This window comes from Callithrix jacchus, chromosome 4 (assembly GCF_049354715.1).
Source record: "Callithrix jacchus isolate 240 chromosome 4, calJac240_pri, whole genome shotgun sequence".
Lineage (NCBI taxonomy): Eukaryota > Metazoa > Chordata > Mammalia > Primates > Cebidae > Callithrix > Callithrix jacchus.
In genome coordinates this window covers 22877287-22892909 of record NC_133505.1, presented here as the reverse complement: position 1 = coordinate 22892909, position 15623 = coordinate 22877287, and the positions used below count along the sequence as shown (strand labels likewise).

At 41.5% G+C, this 15623-nt stretch overlaps 1 protein-coding gene across 2 annotated transcripts in view; it reads left to right on the top strand.

Annotated features, from left to right (window-relative positions):
* The window catches only part of DSP (desmoplakin), a 47114-nt gene extending 35082 nt beyond the window's left edge, over positions 1-12032 (top strand). The window contains exons 18-24 of one of the 2 annotated variants that reach the window (XM_035295000.3): positions 76-269; positions 1650-1812; positions 2424-2507; positions 2937-3044; positions 3679-3777; positions 4807-5304; positions 8105-12032. In XM_035295000.3, the coding sequence (XP_035150891.1) occupies positions 76-269; positions 1650-1812; positions 2424-2507; positions 2937-3044; positions 3679-3777; positions 4807-5304; positions 8105-11335 (4377 nt within the window). In that variant the 3' untranslated portion in view covers positions 11336-12032. Of the gene's footprint in view, positions 1-75; positions 270-1649; positions 1813-2423; positions 2508-2936; positions 3045-3678; positions 3778-4806; positions 7102-8104 lie in introns of both variants that reach the window. The other variant, XM_002806682.6, reaches the window with a different exon arrangement.
* Positions 12033-15623: the final 3591 nt, after the last annotated feature.

The window sequence follows — 15623 nt, the reverse complement described above, 5'->3', positions numbered from 1 at the left end:
CGCCCCCGCAATTTGGTGACGTGTACAGTCGGAGAAGGGATTAATTTGCCATCATTTTTTTTTTTCATCTTGCAGAAAATAAAAAATGACTTGAACTTGAAGAAGTCGTTGTTGGCCACCATGAAGACAGAACTGCAGAAAGCCCAGCAGATCCACTCTCAGACTTCACAGCAGTATCCGCTTTATGACCTGGATCTGGGCAAGTTCAGTGAAAAAGTCACACAGCTGACAGACAGATGGCAAAGGATAGATAAACAGATCGACTTCAGGTGTGCCGGCCTCCTCCCCCTCCTTCCCCAGCTTCTCCCCTTTTGGTTGTCCACAAGATAATGTCACTTGAAAACACTGTAGAAAACAGAGGGCTTTGTTTTTGTTTTTCGGGTTTTTTTGAGATGGAGTCTCTCTCTGTTGCCCAGGCTGGAGTGCAGTGGCATGATCTCAGCTCACCGCAACCTCTGCCTCCCGGGTTCAAGCAATTCTTCTGCCTCAGCCTCCTGAGTATCTAGGATTACAGGCATGTGCCACCATGCCTAGCTAATTTTTGTATTTTTAGTAGATACGCGGTTTCACCATGTTGGTCAGGCTGATCTCGAACTCCTGACCTTGTGAGCCACCCTGCCTGGCCTACAAAAACAGAGGTTTTGTTTTTTGTGTAACTTAGGCATAACAGTTGTTCTTTTCTTGGACTGCCAGTATGCAGCTTTGTTAGAAAGAGAAGGAGAGTGCATCACAATAGCCAGCCCTGTGCAGGTCAGGTGCCATCCAGGGTCTTAGAGAAACAGCAGAAGCCCTTTAATCAGCTCTTTTGTACCCTATAAACTGTTATTATTGGAACGAGTAGCTGCTTTGAGTTAGTATTCTCCAAAAATTTATAAAAATGAAATGTTTTTTTTTTTTTTGAGATGGAGTTTCACTCTTGTTGCCCAGGCTAGAGTGCAATGGCAGGATCTCAGCTCACCGCAACCTCCGCCTCTCAGGTTCAAGCGATTCTTCTGCCTCAGCCTCCCGAGTAGCTGGGAATACAGGCATGCGCCACCATACCGAGCTAATTTTATATTTTTCATAGGGATGGTGTTTCTCCATGTTGGTCATGTTGGTCTCTAACTCCTGACCTCAGCTGATCCACCTGCCTCAGCCTCCCAAAGTGCTGGGATTACAGACATGAGCCACTGCGCCTGGCTGAAAATTAAATCTCACACAGAAGAAATGCCGCTCTGCAAATAAGAGTTTAAAACATCTCTGGAATATGAATTTGCCTACTCTGGAAATTTTATATAACTGGAATCATACAATATGTAGTCCATTGTGACTGGCTTCTTTCACTTAGTGTCGTGCTTTCAAAGTTCATCTGTGTCGCAGCATGTTTCAGTGCTTCATTTTATTTTCTACTTTCATGTGTTTTTATGGTTGACTAATATTCCATTGTTCGGCAGTACCGCATTTTGTTCATCCTTTCATCAGTTGATATGTGAGTTGTTTCCAATTTTTGGTTATGATAAAAAGTGCCGCTATGTATATTCATGTATAAATTTTTGTGTGAGCATATGATCTGTTTTCTTGGGTATATAGCAAGTGAATATCTGGGTGACTCTACGTTACATATTTTGGGAACCAATAAGATAATGATTTTATTGTCTATTTCTCCCCAGATTGTGGGACCTGGAGAAACAAATTAAGCAACTGAGGAATTATCGTGATAACTATCAGGCTTTCTGCAAGTGGCTCTATGATGCTAAACGCCGCCAGGATTCCTTAGAATCCATGAAATTTGGAGATTCCAACACAGTCATGCGGTTTTTGAATGAGCAGAAGGTATAAGCCAACTTCTTGTTCCATAGCTGTTCAGAGATTAATTGGGTGTAATTCATGTTTTCCTCTGGCATTTGTATCAGTGCCTAGGTTTGAAATGATGAATATTTAGTATTATTAATCCATTTTGTGAAAGCTTAAAGAATGCCAAGAGGAAAAGCAACTGAGATGTTGTTTATAAAAAGATGCAATCATGAACATAGAAATAATGTAATATTGTTCTTCTCTTCATGTTATCATAAATTATCTTTATAAATTGATGGGATAGGCCCAGACAACAGGCTGATTAGCCTGTTTTATTTTGTTTTTGAGATGGAGTCCTACTCTGTCACCCAGGCTGAAGAGTTTCAGATCTTCCAAATTCTTCAGCATCTCACTTAAGAACCTGTAATAGTCTCCAGATAGTAAGTTACAGATAGTAAGTTAAAGAGCTGGCTTCTCTTTTCTGAATGGAAAAATGCTCATCTCCTAAGCTGTAACTATAAGAATATGAGACTAGTCCATGTAGCAATAAACTGAAAAACAACAAGTAACAGTGGTAAAAGAATGAAATCACATTTATGTAAAAATATTTATATGCATTAACATTGGTAAATATTTTACTTTTTGTATAGAACTTGCACAGTGAAATATCTGGCAAACGAGACAAATCAGAGGAAGTACAAAAAATTGCTGAACTTTGTGCAAATTCAATTAAGGTATGTTGGTTTCATAAAGAATGTTGGTGTTTCACCAAGATTATTATTACCTGCATGACTTGATTTGTTGTAAAGATTACACACTTCTTGAGGATAGTAATTATGGCCTTTGTATATTTTCTTCTTAACAAACCATAAAAATTAAAAATCTGTTAGCTCGAATTCATTCCACATGGGCAATATCCATTTGAATGGTCTGGTTTCTATTCTTTGACTGGTGCTAGGTGCTACATTGTCCATTTAGCAAACAAAGGTGTACTGCCTGGTTTAGTAATGTAATTCTTAACTGCTTGGACACTAGTGGCACATTATCTTTGAGGTTGGCAATTAGACATCCAGCCCGATGAGTTAAAACTTTGGAACTGTAGCTGTTAGTGATGCTTTTTAAGTCCATGAAGACCGCTTTTCTTAAACCTCATTATGCTGCAGGATTATGAGCTCCAGCTGGCCTCATACACCTCAGGACTGGAAACTCTGCTGAACATACCTATCAAGAGGACCATGGTTCAGTCCCCTTCTGGGGTGATTCTGCAAGAGGTATATATGTTGTTGTGTATCTCTTAAAACTTGGCCCTCCTTCTGCCTCTTCCCTTTTTCCTGTCTCCTGCCTGTCTTCCTGACCATCACTGATTTCATCCAATTTAAGGATATCCATTTTAAAAGGTTTAATAGCAGGTTATGCACTCTCCAGTATGAGTCATTTATGTATGAGGCATTTTCAGAAATGATCAGGAATCTGTTAGAGTCTTTGAGGAAATGGGACTTAAATTTCTGGGTTTGATGAGAGAGACTTCTAAAAAGTAGAAACTATAAATAATCCTGCATGTTCTGCACATGTACCCCAGAAACTAAAGTGCAATAAAATTACATATATATATATATAGTAGAAAATATAGAAATTTCTAAAAGACAGCCTCTTCTCAAAGATGTCAGAGACTATCACCTGTCAGATGGTTAGGGGAAACAACCTGGAGTGATGAAAATGGGATACATTTTTGGCCCTTTGTTTTGCTGTACTTTGTTTTGCTGACTTTGGAATGAGCACACACTACAGAAGAGAATTCACTCTTTATAACTTCACCGTTTTATTATTTTAGAAAACAAAATTGGTTAAATTGCATAGAACTTTTTTTTTGACGCAATGTTTTTCTTTTTCTTTCTTTTCTTCAAGGCTGCAGATGTTCATGCTCGGTACATTGAACTACTTACAAGATCTGGAGACTATTACAGGTTCTTAAGTGAGATGCTGAAGAGTTTGGAAGATCTGAAGGTAATTTACCACTGTCTTTCCTTGGAGCATCAAAAAGAACATAAAATAGAACCTCATTATTACTTCCGCATTCTAATGTGGATTTGGACATACTCCTGGTAAAACTGTTTCCTCTAGGCTGAGCACAGTGGCTCATGCCTATAATCCCAGCACTTTGGGAGACTGAGGCAGGCAGATCATGAGGTCAGGAGATCGAGACTATCCTGGACAACATGGTGAAACCCTGTCTCTACTAAAAATATAAAAATAACTGGATGTGGTAGTGCATGCCTGTAGTCCCAGCTACTCAGGAGGCTGAGGCCGGAGAATCACTTGAACCCAGGAGGCACAGGTTGCAGTGAGCCGAGATCGTGCCAATGCACTCCAGCCTGGCAACAGAGTGAGACTCCATCTCAAAATAAAATAAAAAACTATTTCCTCTAAAGGTTTAGTGTACTACTGCTTGTTTGTAAGTCTGGGGTTAGTTTCATTCTCAAATACATTGCTTTAAATGAATGTAAGTAATATTTGCAATATTGCAACAACTTTGCCAAACAAAAGTCATTTTATTTAATGTTTGGTCAAGGAATTTGCTTTATTTCTTTGTCTTAAATTAAGGATAAGAACATCTTGGACTAGGTATATTTGAATTTTTTATGTTGAGTGATTGTTCCCTTTTTTATAATACTTAAATTGAGTGTATTTGTAAACTTAATGTAAACTTGAAATAAAGGGAACATAATTGATGAAATCATAAGCTTTTGATCTTGAAAGAAATTACCTCATTTTACAGTTGAGGAAGCTCAGACTCAAAGATAATATGTCATTTGTTAAGATCATATGAGCAGCTGGTAGAAGAATAATGATGAGAATCCAGATTTCTTGAATTTTTCCTTAGTAGTTCTTGCCTTGGATCACTCTTTACATGTGTGTCCGTGTGTGTAAAGAGAAATGAGAATGCACATTGGTCTGGGAGGTAAAAAGTACTGCTTCTTTCTTGGAATGCAAGGTGTTTTTCTTTTGACATAATTTCTGATTTCACTTCCACAGCTGAAAAATACCAAGATTGAAGTTTTAGAAGAGGAACTCAGACTGGCCCGAGATGCCAACTCGGAAAACTGTAATAAGAACAAATTCCTGGATCAGAACCTGCAGAAATACCAGGCAGAGTGTTCCCAGTTCAAAGCCAAGCTTACAAGCCTGGAGGAGCTGAAGAGACAGGCTGAGCTGGATGGGAAGTCGGCTAAGCAAAATCTAGACAAGTGCTATGGCCAAATAAAAGAACTCAATGAGAAGATTACCCGACTGACTTATGAGATTGAAGACGAAAAGAGAAGAAGAAAATCTGTGGAAGACAGATTTGACCAGCAGAAGAATGACTATGACCAACTGCAGAAAGCAAGGCAATGTGAAAAGGAGAACCTTGGTTGGCAGAAATTAGAGTCAGAGAAAGCCATCAAGGAGAAGGAGTACGAGATTGAAAGGTTGAGGGTTCTTCTGCAGGAGGAAGGTGCCCGGAAGAGAGAATATGAAAATGAGCTGGCAAAGGTAAGAAACCACTATAATGAGGAAATGAGTAATTTAAGGAACAAGTATGAAACAGAGATTAACATTACGAAGACCACCATCAAGGAGATATCCATGCAAAAAGAGGATGATTCCAAAAATCTTAGAAACCAGCTTGATAGACTCTCAAGGGAAAATCGAGATCTGAAGGATGAAATTGTCAGGCTCAATGACAGCATCTTGCAGGCCACTGAGCAGCGAAGGCGAGCTGAAGAAAATGCCCTTCAGCAAAAAGCCTGTGGCTCTGAGATCATGCAGAAGAAGCAGCATCTGGAGATAGAGCTGAAGCAGGTCATGCAGCAGCGTTCTGAGGACAATGCACGCCACAAGCAGTCCCTGGAGGAGGCTGCCAAGACCATTCAGGACAAAAATAAGGAGATCGAGAGACTCAAAGCTGAGTTTCAGGAGGAGGCCAAGCGCCGCTGGGAATACGAAAATGAACTGAGTAAGGTAAGAAATAATTACGATGAGGAGATCATTAGCTTAAAAAATCAGTTCGAGACCGAGATCAACATCACCAAGACCACCATCCACCAGCTCACCATGCAGAAGGAAGAGGATACCAGTGGCTACCGGGCTCAGATAGACAGTCTCACCCGAGAAAACAGGAGCTTATCTGAAGAAGTAAAGAGGCTGAAGAACACTCTAGCTCAGACCACAGAGAATCTCAGGAGGGTGGAAGAAGACGTCCAGCAGCATAAGGCCACTGGCTCTGAGGTGTCTCAGAGGAAACAGCAGCTGGAGGTTGAGCTGAGACAGGTCACTCAGATGCGAACAGAGGAGAGCCTAAGATACAAGCAGTCTCTTGATGATGCTGCCAAAACCATCCAGGATAAAAACAAGGAGATAGAAAGGTTAAAACAACTGATCGACAAAGAAACAAATGAGCGGAAATGCCTGGAAGATGAAAATGCAAGATTACAAAGAGTCCAGTATGATCTGCAGAAAGCAAACAGTAGTGTGCTGGAGACAACAAACAAACTGAAGGTTCAGGAGCAAGAACTGACACGCCTGAGAATTGACTATGAAAGGGTTTCCCAGGAGAGGACTGTGAAGGACCAGGATATCACACGATTCCAGAGCTCTCTGAAAGAGCTGCAGTTGCAGAAGCAGAAGGTAGAAGAGGAACTGAATAGGCTGAAGAGGACGGCATCAGAAGACTCCTGCAAGAGGAAGAAGCTGGAGGAAGAGCTGGAAGGCATGAGGAGGTCGCTGAAGGAGCAAGCCATCAAAATCACCAACCTGACCCAGCAGCTGGAGCAGGCGTCCATTGTGAAGAAGAGGAGTGAGGATGACCTCCGACAGCAGAGGGACGTGCTGGATGGCCACCTGAGGGAAAAGCAGAGGACCCAGGAAGAGCTAAGGAGGCTCTCCTCTGAGGTCGAGGCCCTGAGGCGACAGTTACTCCAGGAACAGGAAAGTGTCAAACAGGCTCACTTGAGGAACGAGCATTTCCAGAAGGCGCTAGAAGATAAAAGCAGAAGCTTAAATGAAAGCAAAATAGAAATTGAGAGGCTGCAGTCTCTCACAGAGAACCTGACCAAGGAGCACTTGATGTTGGAAGAAGAACTGCGGAACCTGAGGCTGGAGTACGATGACCTGAGGAGGGGACGAAGCGAAGCAGACAGTGATAAAAATGCAACCATCTCCGAACTAAGGAGCCAGCTGCAGATCAGCAACAACCGAACCCTGGAACTGCAGGGGCTGATTAATGATTTACAGAGAGAGAGGGAAAATTTGAGACAGGAAATTGAGAAATTCCAAAAGCAGGCTTTAGAGGTATTCACAAATATTTGATCACAGCTTCACTGTTTCTCAAACTATTCATTCCATTATCATCTAATCTGAACTGTGCTCTTGCTGCTTAGATAGAGGCTTATAGAAAGACTTTTTCTTTTTGTTGCTCTACTACTTCTTGTCATAATCCAGATAACTGCTTTAAAATAATGTCATTGCCTCAAATGCTGATCACTGGGTAGCCTGTGTTTGGCCCTGCTTTTAAGAACCCTGATACATGTATAACATCGAAGAGCACTTCCTCTGAATGTGCCATTCTGCTTCTTAGGAGATAGCTGTGGCATACATTTGTAATGAAATTTTTATTAAATAGAAGCCATACTTAAGTGCTTCTCTAAGCAATTTTTAAATCACTTTTTCTTTTGCTGGCGTAGATGAGTTTTCTGCATGCAGTATTCTGTGTTTGCTTTTGATCATGGCCCTAGTGCGTTTCCTTTTATTTGCCTTTTCTTCTAATTCTTAATTTAAAATAACTTCATTAACTTCTAATACATTTAACTTCTACAGACAATATTTGTGTGTGGCTGGGTTGAGGTGTGTGTGTGTGTATATATATATATATATATTATATCATATATAATTTATATATTTTGTATGTGTCTCTTCATATATTTGTATTGCTTCATTAAGTATCTTTGTCTAGCTGTAACAGGTGAGATGTAGGTGGAGCAGGTATGATAACCTGGAGCAGAACTCCCCACATTTTTTCAAAGCATAATTATTGTTAGGCATAAGACAGGTCTACAACTTATAGTTCCTTCTTTAGAAAAAAATTGTAAGTATGAAGCCATTTATCAAAGGGGCACCATATGTCTACAGAACTTTTCCCACAAATGTGTGAAATGACAAGCTCACAGTGTATCCAGGGAAAATATAGAAAGAAAAGTAAGGAAGGCTTTTTTTTTTTTTAAGATAGATATAAGAAAAGAAGTTGTGATGATTCAAAAAATTATTTTTTCCCCATTTCTTTCTTTTTCAATTCTAGGCATCTAATAGGATTCAGGAATCGAAGACTCAGTGCACTCAGGTGGTGCAGGAAAGAGAGAGCCTTCTGGTGAAAATCAAAGTCCTGGAGCAAGACAAGGCAAGGCTGCAGAGGCTGGAGGATGAGCTGAATCGTGCAAAAGCAACTCTAGAGGCAGAAACCAGGGTGAAACAGCGCCTGGAGTGTGAGAAACAGCAGATTCAGAATGACCTGAATCAGTGGAAGACTCAGTATTCCCGCAAGGAGGAGGCTATTAGGAAGATAGAATCAGAAAGAGAAAAGAGTGAGAGAGAAAAGAACAGTCTTAGGAGTGAGATTGAAAGACTCCAAGCAGAGATCAAGAGGATTGAAGAGAGGTGCAGGCGTAAGCTGGAGGATTCTACCCGGGAGACACAGTCACAGTTGGAAACAGAACGTTCCCGATATCAGAGGGAGATTGATAAACTCAGACAGCGCCCATATGGGTCCCATCGGGAGACCCAGACTGAATGTGAGTGGACTGTTGACACCTCCAAGCTGGTGTTTGATGGGCTGAGGAAGAAGGTGACGGCGATGCAGCTCTATGAGTGTCAACTGATTGACAAAACAACTTTGGACAAACTATTGAAGGGGAAGAAGTCAGTGGAAGAAGTTGCTTCTGAAATCCAGCCTTTCCTTCGGGGTGCAGGAGCTATTGCTGGAGCATCTGCTTCTCCTAAGGAAAAATACTCCTTGGTAGAGGCTAAGAGAAAGAAATTAATCAGTGCAGAATCCACAGTCATGCTTCTGGAGGCCCAGGCAGCTACAGGTGGTATAATTGATCCTCATCGGAATGAGAAGCTGACTGTTGACAGTGCCATAGCTCGGGACCTCATTGACTTCGATGACCGCCAGCAGATATATACAGCAGAAAAAGCTATCACTGGTTTTGACGATCCATTTTCAGGCAAGACAGTATCTGTTTCAGAAGCCATCAAGAAAAATTTGATTGATAGAGAAACTGGTATGCGCCTACTGGAAGCCCAGATTGCTTCAGGGGGTGTAGTAGACCCTGTGAACAGTGTCTTTTTGCCAAAAGACGTTGCTTTGGCCCGAGGGCTGATTGATAGAGATTTGTATCGATCCCTGAATGATCCCCGAGATAGTCAGAAAAACTTCGTGGATCCGGTCACCAAAAAGAAGGTCAGTTATGTGCAGCTGAAGGAACGGTGCAGAATCGAACCACATACTGGTCTTCTCTTGCTCTCAGTACAGAAGAGAAGCATGTCCTTCCAAGGAATCAGACAACCTGTGACTGTCACCGAGCTAGTAGATTCTGGTATATTGAGACCGTCCACTGTCAATGAACTGGAATCTGGTCAGATTTCTTATGATGAGGTTGGTGAGAGAATTAAGGACTTCCTCCAGGGTTCAAGCTGCATAGCAGGCATATACAATGAGACCACAAAACAGAAGCTCGGCATTTATGAGGCCATGAAAATTGGCTTAGTCCGACCTGGTACTGCTCTAGAGTTGTTGGAAGCCCAAGCAGCTACTGGCTTTATAGTGGATCCTGTTAGCAACTTGAGGTTACCCGTGGAGGAAGCCTACAAAAGAGGTCTGGTGGGCATTGAGTTCAAAGAGAAGCTCCTGTCTGCGGAACGAGCTGTCACTGGGTATAATGATCCTGAAACAGGAAACATCATCTCTTTGTTCCAAGCCATGAATAAGGAACTTATCGAAAAGGGCCATGGTATTCGCTTATTAGAAGCACAGATCGCAACCGGTGGGATCATTGACCCAAAGGAGAGCCATCGTTTACCAGTTAACATAGCATATAAGAGGGGCTATTTCAATGAGGAACTAAGTGAGATTCTCTCGGATCCAAGTGATGATACCAAAGGATTTTTTGACCCCAACACTGAAGAAAATCTTACCTATCTCCAACTAAAAGAAAGATGCATTAAGGATGAAGAAACAGGGCTCTGTCTTCTGCCTCTGAAAGAAAAGAAGAGACAGGTGCAGACATCACAAAAGAATACCCTCAGAAAGCGTAGAGTGGTCATAGTTGACCCAGAAACCAATAAAGAAATGTCTGTTCAAGAGGCCTACAAGAAGGGCCTAATTGATTATGAAACCTTCAAAGAACTGTGTGAGCAGGAATGTGAGTGGGAAGAAATAACCATCACAGGATCAGATGGCTCCACCAGGGTGGTCCTGGTAGACAGAAAGACAGGCAGTCAGTATGATATTCAAGACGCTATTGACAAGGGCCTTGTTGACAGGAAGTTCTTTGATCAGTACCGATCGGGCAGCCTCAGTCTCACTCAATTTGCTGACATGATCTCCTTGAAAAATGGTGTTGGCGGCAGCATGGGCAGTGGTGTCAGCGATGATGTTTTTAGCAGCTCCCGACACGAGTCAGTAAGTAAGCTTTCCACCATATCCAATGTCAGGAATTTAACCATAAGGAGCAGCTCTTTTTCAGACCCCCTGGAAGAATCAAGCCCCATTGCAGCCATCTTTGACACAGAAAACCTGGAGAAAATCTCCATTACAGAAGGTATAGAGCGGGGCATAGTGGACAGCATCACCGGTCAGAGGCTTCTGGAGGCTCAGGCCTGCACAGGTGGCATCATCAACCCAACCACAGGCCAGAAGCTGTCACTTCAGGACGCAGTCTCCCAGGGTGTGATTGACCAAGACATGGCCACCAGGCTGAAGCCTGCTCAGAAAGCCTACATAGGCTTCGAGGGTGTGAAGGGAAAGAAGAAGATGTCAGCAGCGGAGGCAGTGAAAGAAAAATGGCTCCCGTACGAGGCTGGCCAGCGCTTCCTGGAGTTCCAGTACCTCACGGGAGGCCTTGTTGACCCGGAAGTGCATGGGAGGATAAGCACAGAAGAAGCCATCCGGAAGGGGTTCATCGATGGCCGCGCCGCCCAGAGGCTGCAAGACACCAACAGCTATGCCAAAATCCTGACCTGCCCCAAAACCAAATTAAAAATATCTTATAAGGATGCCATAAATCGCTCCATGGTAGAAGACATCACTGGGCTGCGCCTTCTGGAAGCCGCCTCAGTGTCATCCAAGGGCTTACCCAGCCCTTACAACATGTCTTCGGCTCCGGGCTCCCGCTCCGGCTCCCGCTCGGGATCTCGCTCTGGATCTCGCTCCGGGTCCCGCAGTGGGTCCCGGAGAGGAAGCTTTGACGCCACAGGGAATTCTTCCTACTCTTACTCCTACTCATTTAGCAGTAGCTCTATTGGGCACTAGTAGTCAGGTGGGAGTGGTTGCTATACCTTGGTTTCATTTATATTAATTTCCACTTTATTAAATAATAAAAAAGAAAATCCCGGTGCTTGCAGTAGAGTGGTAGGATGTTCTATGCTTACAGAAAACATAGCCGTCGTTGAAATCAAATAGTAAAGGCTCTTCTGGCTTTTTATCTTCTTAGCTCATCTTAAATAGATAGTACATGTGGATGCAGTGCGTCTGAAGTGCCAATCAGTTGTAACAACAGCACAAATTGAACTTAGAATTTGTTTCTTCTCTGTGTTTTGATTTTTTAAAATCAGTTCTTTAACTTTGGAAGCCTATAATAGTTTTCTATTCTTGGAGATAAATGGATCACTGATATTTTAGTCATTCTGCTTCTCATCTAAATGTTTCCATTTTCTGTATTAGGAGATAATTACCCTCCCAGCACCAGCCCCCCTCTCAAACCCGCAACCAAAACCCAAGCATTTTGGAATGAGTCTCCTTTAGTTTTAGAGTGTGGATTGTATAACCCATATGCTCTTTCATATACTTATTTGCTTTGGTATTAATTTGACTGTATGTGCATGACAGCAACAATCTTTGCTTTTCTTTGGTCAAAGTTTTCTGTTTATTTTGCTTGTCATTTTGATGTACTTTAAAAAGCTGTCTTTATAAAGTTTGCTATTCTGGCAATAAACTTTTAGACTTTTGACGTTTTTGTGTTTTAATTTAATGATGTTTTTAAACATGTATAAATATTTAGCAGCAGCTTTTTATCATAATATAGGTCTAAAAACATTTGTTTACTAAATACCTATGAAGAAATACCATTAAAAAACTATTTGGTTCTGGCCGGGTGCAGTGGCTCACACCTGTAATCCCAACACTTTGGGAGGCTGAGGCAGGCAGATCACAAGGTCAGGAGATCAAGACCATCCTGGCCAACATGGTGAAACCCCGTCTCTACTAAAAATACAAAATTAGCTGAGTGTGGTGGCACATGCCTGTAATCCCAGCTGAGGCAGGAGAATTGCTTGAACCCAGGAGGCGGAGGTTGTAGTGAGCTGTGATCGTGCCATTGCTCTCCAGCCTGCCGACAGAGCGAGACTCCGTTTCAAAAAAAACAGTTTGGTTCTAAATTCTTACTAGAAGGTGATCTTTTGGAGGTAGTCCTTTAGCACTTCTCAGATGCCTGTCAGGCACCCAGTGGAGTCCTTGGAAATAAGTACTGTGTAAAGAGACCAGCCTGGAGGTCAATACCGTGTTCTAGTTTACTCTGGACACTGAGTACCAAGTAGCATTGGCAAAAGTCACCATCATAGCATTGAAAAAACATGAAGTTGCTAAGGTGGCTTTTTGGATATCCTCCAAATAGATAGTGTTTCCTTTTGTCCTTTTAAGAGGAAAGAGTTGTCCTGGAACCCATGACAAGGATTTCTGAAGAGTTCTTGGCTCTCCGTTGAAAGACAAGGAAATATAAGCCTATTCCTTTGGATCAAAGAGAAACTACTAAAATTCACACATTTGTCATTAGATTAACGACTTCACTGAATACCTACCATGTCTAGTATTGGGGTAGGTATGAAGATGGAGTATAACTTAAAAGCTCCCTGACGACAAAGCAGTTGCAATCTGGGTGGGGACAGAAACAGATAAAGCAATCAGTGGGACAGCTTTCAAATGCCAGCAGTATAATGCAATTGAATTTTATAGTACAGGTAGAAAATAGGTAAACAATGCTGATTGTATAGAACAAAAAAGATCATTAATATCAGATAAGTCATTTGGGCTTTTGGTACTTAGGGTGAAAATCACCCCCATTGCTTTTACGTGGGCCATTTTTCTTCCACAGCACTTTTCTCATCTCACCTCTTCCTCTTCCTCTCCCAATTTGGAGTTGAAATTAATTTTATACATCAAATACTGATTTCATGTGCCATGCATTGTGCCGGAAGCCATGGAATCTATGCTAGAAATACATGGTGCAAAAATAGCCCTCATAATCCAAAAGGAGGAAGAAAAATGTAAATGCTGTGTTGGGAAAAATGAAGGAAATCCCTTATGCTAGAGCTGAAAGACCATATTAGTCACCTCACCCTACCATAACAAGATGCCACACACTGAGTGGCTTCAACAGAAGTGTATTTTCCCACAGTTCTGGAGCCAAAAGTACAAGATCAAGGTGCAGGTAGGGTTGGTTTCTAGAGAGACCTGGCTCATGGGTGGCTATCAGTCTTATCTGATTAGAGTACCTCTCCCTTCTTTATGACCTCATTTAACCTTAATTACCTCTTAGGGCCCTATCTCGTTATACAGTCACATTGTGGATTAGTACTTAAAACATGAATTTTTTTAGGGACCCAATCCAATCCATAACAGAGGCCTAGCCTAGGGCAGGAGTCTGGAGACCACTCCAGGAGAGTGATATCAAAACAGTTCAGCATCAGTGTAGAGCAGTTCCTCAGGCTGAAACAGTAACTACAGAGTATAGTCAATTGACAGTTCTTTCCTACTCCCTCTGCCAAAGTTGTCATGAAGCTCTGAGATGACATGGGCTGCATCCTGAAGAGAGGATTATGTTTGACCTGGCCTAAGGTTTAATTTGCTTCACATACACAAACAGGGAAACAGACACTAGAACTTTTTCTCAGGAGTCATGTCATATCAGAAATAGTCTCACATTTTCCAGACCAACCGGCTAATTATGGAAATGCAAATAAAAAGTAAGGATACCGTGGGCCGAGTATGAATACATTAATTTCATACTCCTCTCTTAGTTTCTAGCCCACTTCTGTATTTTATGGTGCTGCCTATTCATAGTCTTATGACCATTTTTTTTTTTTTTTAGGTGAGGACTGTGCTATTTGCCTTTAGAAATAATTGTTCACCAAAAAATTCCTCCACAGTTCCTTCACAGGGGTAAACAAAACGCAAAAGGAAACCAAGGTTTGACACTCGGGCTTGAAAAAAATTTTTAAATAATATAAAATGGGTTAGATTCTGAGAGTTAAAACCCTTTGGGGAAACTACAAAGGCTAATTCCAGGTCGTGGGTAGGAAATGTACAAAGTTAAGCTTGTGTTATCAAAGCACGAAAGCATTCAAGGACTAATAGGGATACATCAAAGACACATATGGCTTAATGTGGCTTCCACTGGCCATATTTGGGACAATTTGACCATCAACAAGAATTATGATGTTAAAGAAGTGTATTATATTGAATTTAAAAAACCTTAATAACTTTAAAAGCACCTTGATTCCATAGCAAAGAAAACACTAAAATGGAGGTGTGGAAAGAATGTCAGTTAATAAACATAGAGGGCATGATACTATTACAGAATCATTTATAACTCCTTATGTAACAACAGATTCAGTGAAGGACTATAAAAGGGGTTGGGGAACAGGGTAGTCTTAGGATCTCAAGGTATAATCCACAGATTGCTTGCCAATTCCTAAGGGAAAAAGTTACTATTAGAATGAAGAGATGTCACCACCTTTACCAAGCGAAAAAATTTAGCATTACTAATATAATTTACATATGCATCCCCCTGGGTTGTAATAAGAGATACACAACATCTCTTATGTAGTATTCTTGCAAAAGTGCTCAAACTGAGTCTAATTATGAGGGAAACAAAATCTGACAAATCCAGAATGAGGGACATTCTACAAGACAACTGGCCTAGGCTCATCACATTTAATGATTTAATTCAAAAATGAGGGTGGGCCGGGTGCGGTGGCTCACGCCTGTAATCCCAGCACTTTGGGAGGCTGAGACGCGTGGATCACAAGGTCAAGGGAAACCCGGTCAACATGTAGAAACCCCGTCTCTACTAAAAATACAAAAATTAGCTAGGCATGGTGGTGCATGCCTGTAGTCCCAGCTACTCGGGAGGCTGAGGCAGGAGAATGGCTTGAACCCGGGAGGTAAAGGTTGCAGTGAGCCGAGATTGTGCCACTGCACTCCATCCTGGGCAACAGTGCAAGACTCCATCTCAAAAAAAAAAAAAAAAAAAAAAAAAAAAAGGCGAAGGATAGCTCACGGGTTGAAAAACGAAACTGCTATAGAAATAATTTTGGGGACAATGGGGATATTGGAATATGGACTGTATAATAAATGAGTTTATGATATTACTAATTTTCTTAAGTTTGATCATGTATTGCGTTATGCAGGAAAATGTTCTTAGAACATGTATGCTAACATATTTGAGGGTGAAGAATCTGCAACTTTGAAATAATTCATCAAAAATAAGTGGGTGAGGCTTTTAATGTGGAGAGAAGAGACGGAGAGAAAGGTGGCAAAATGT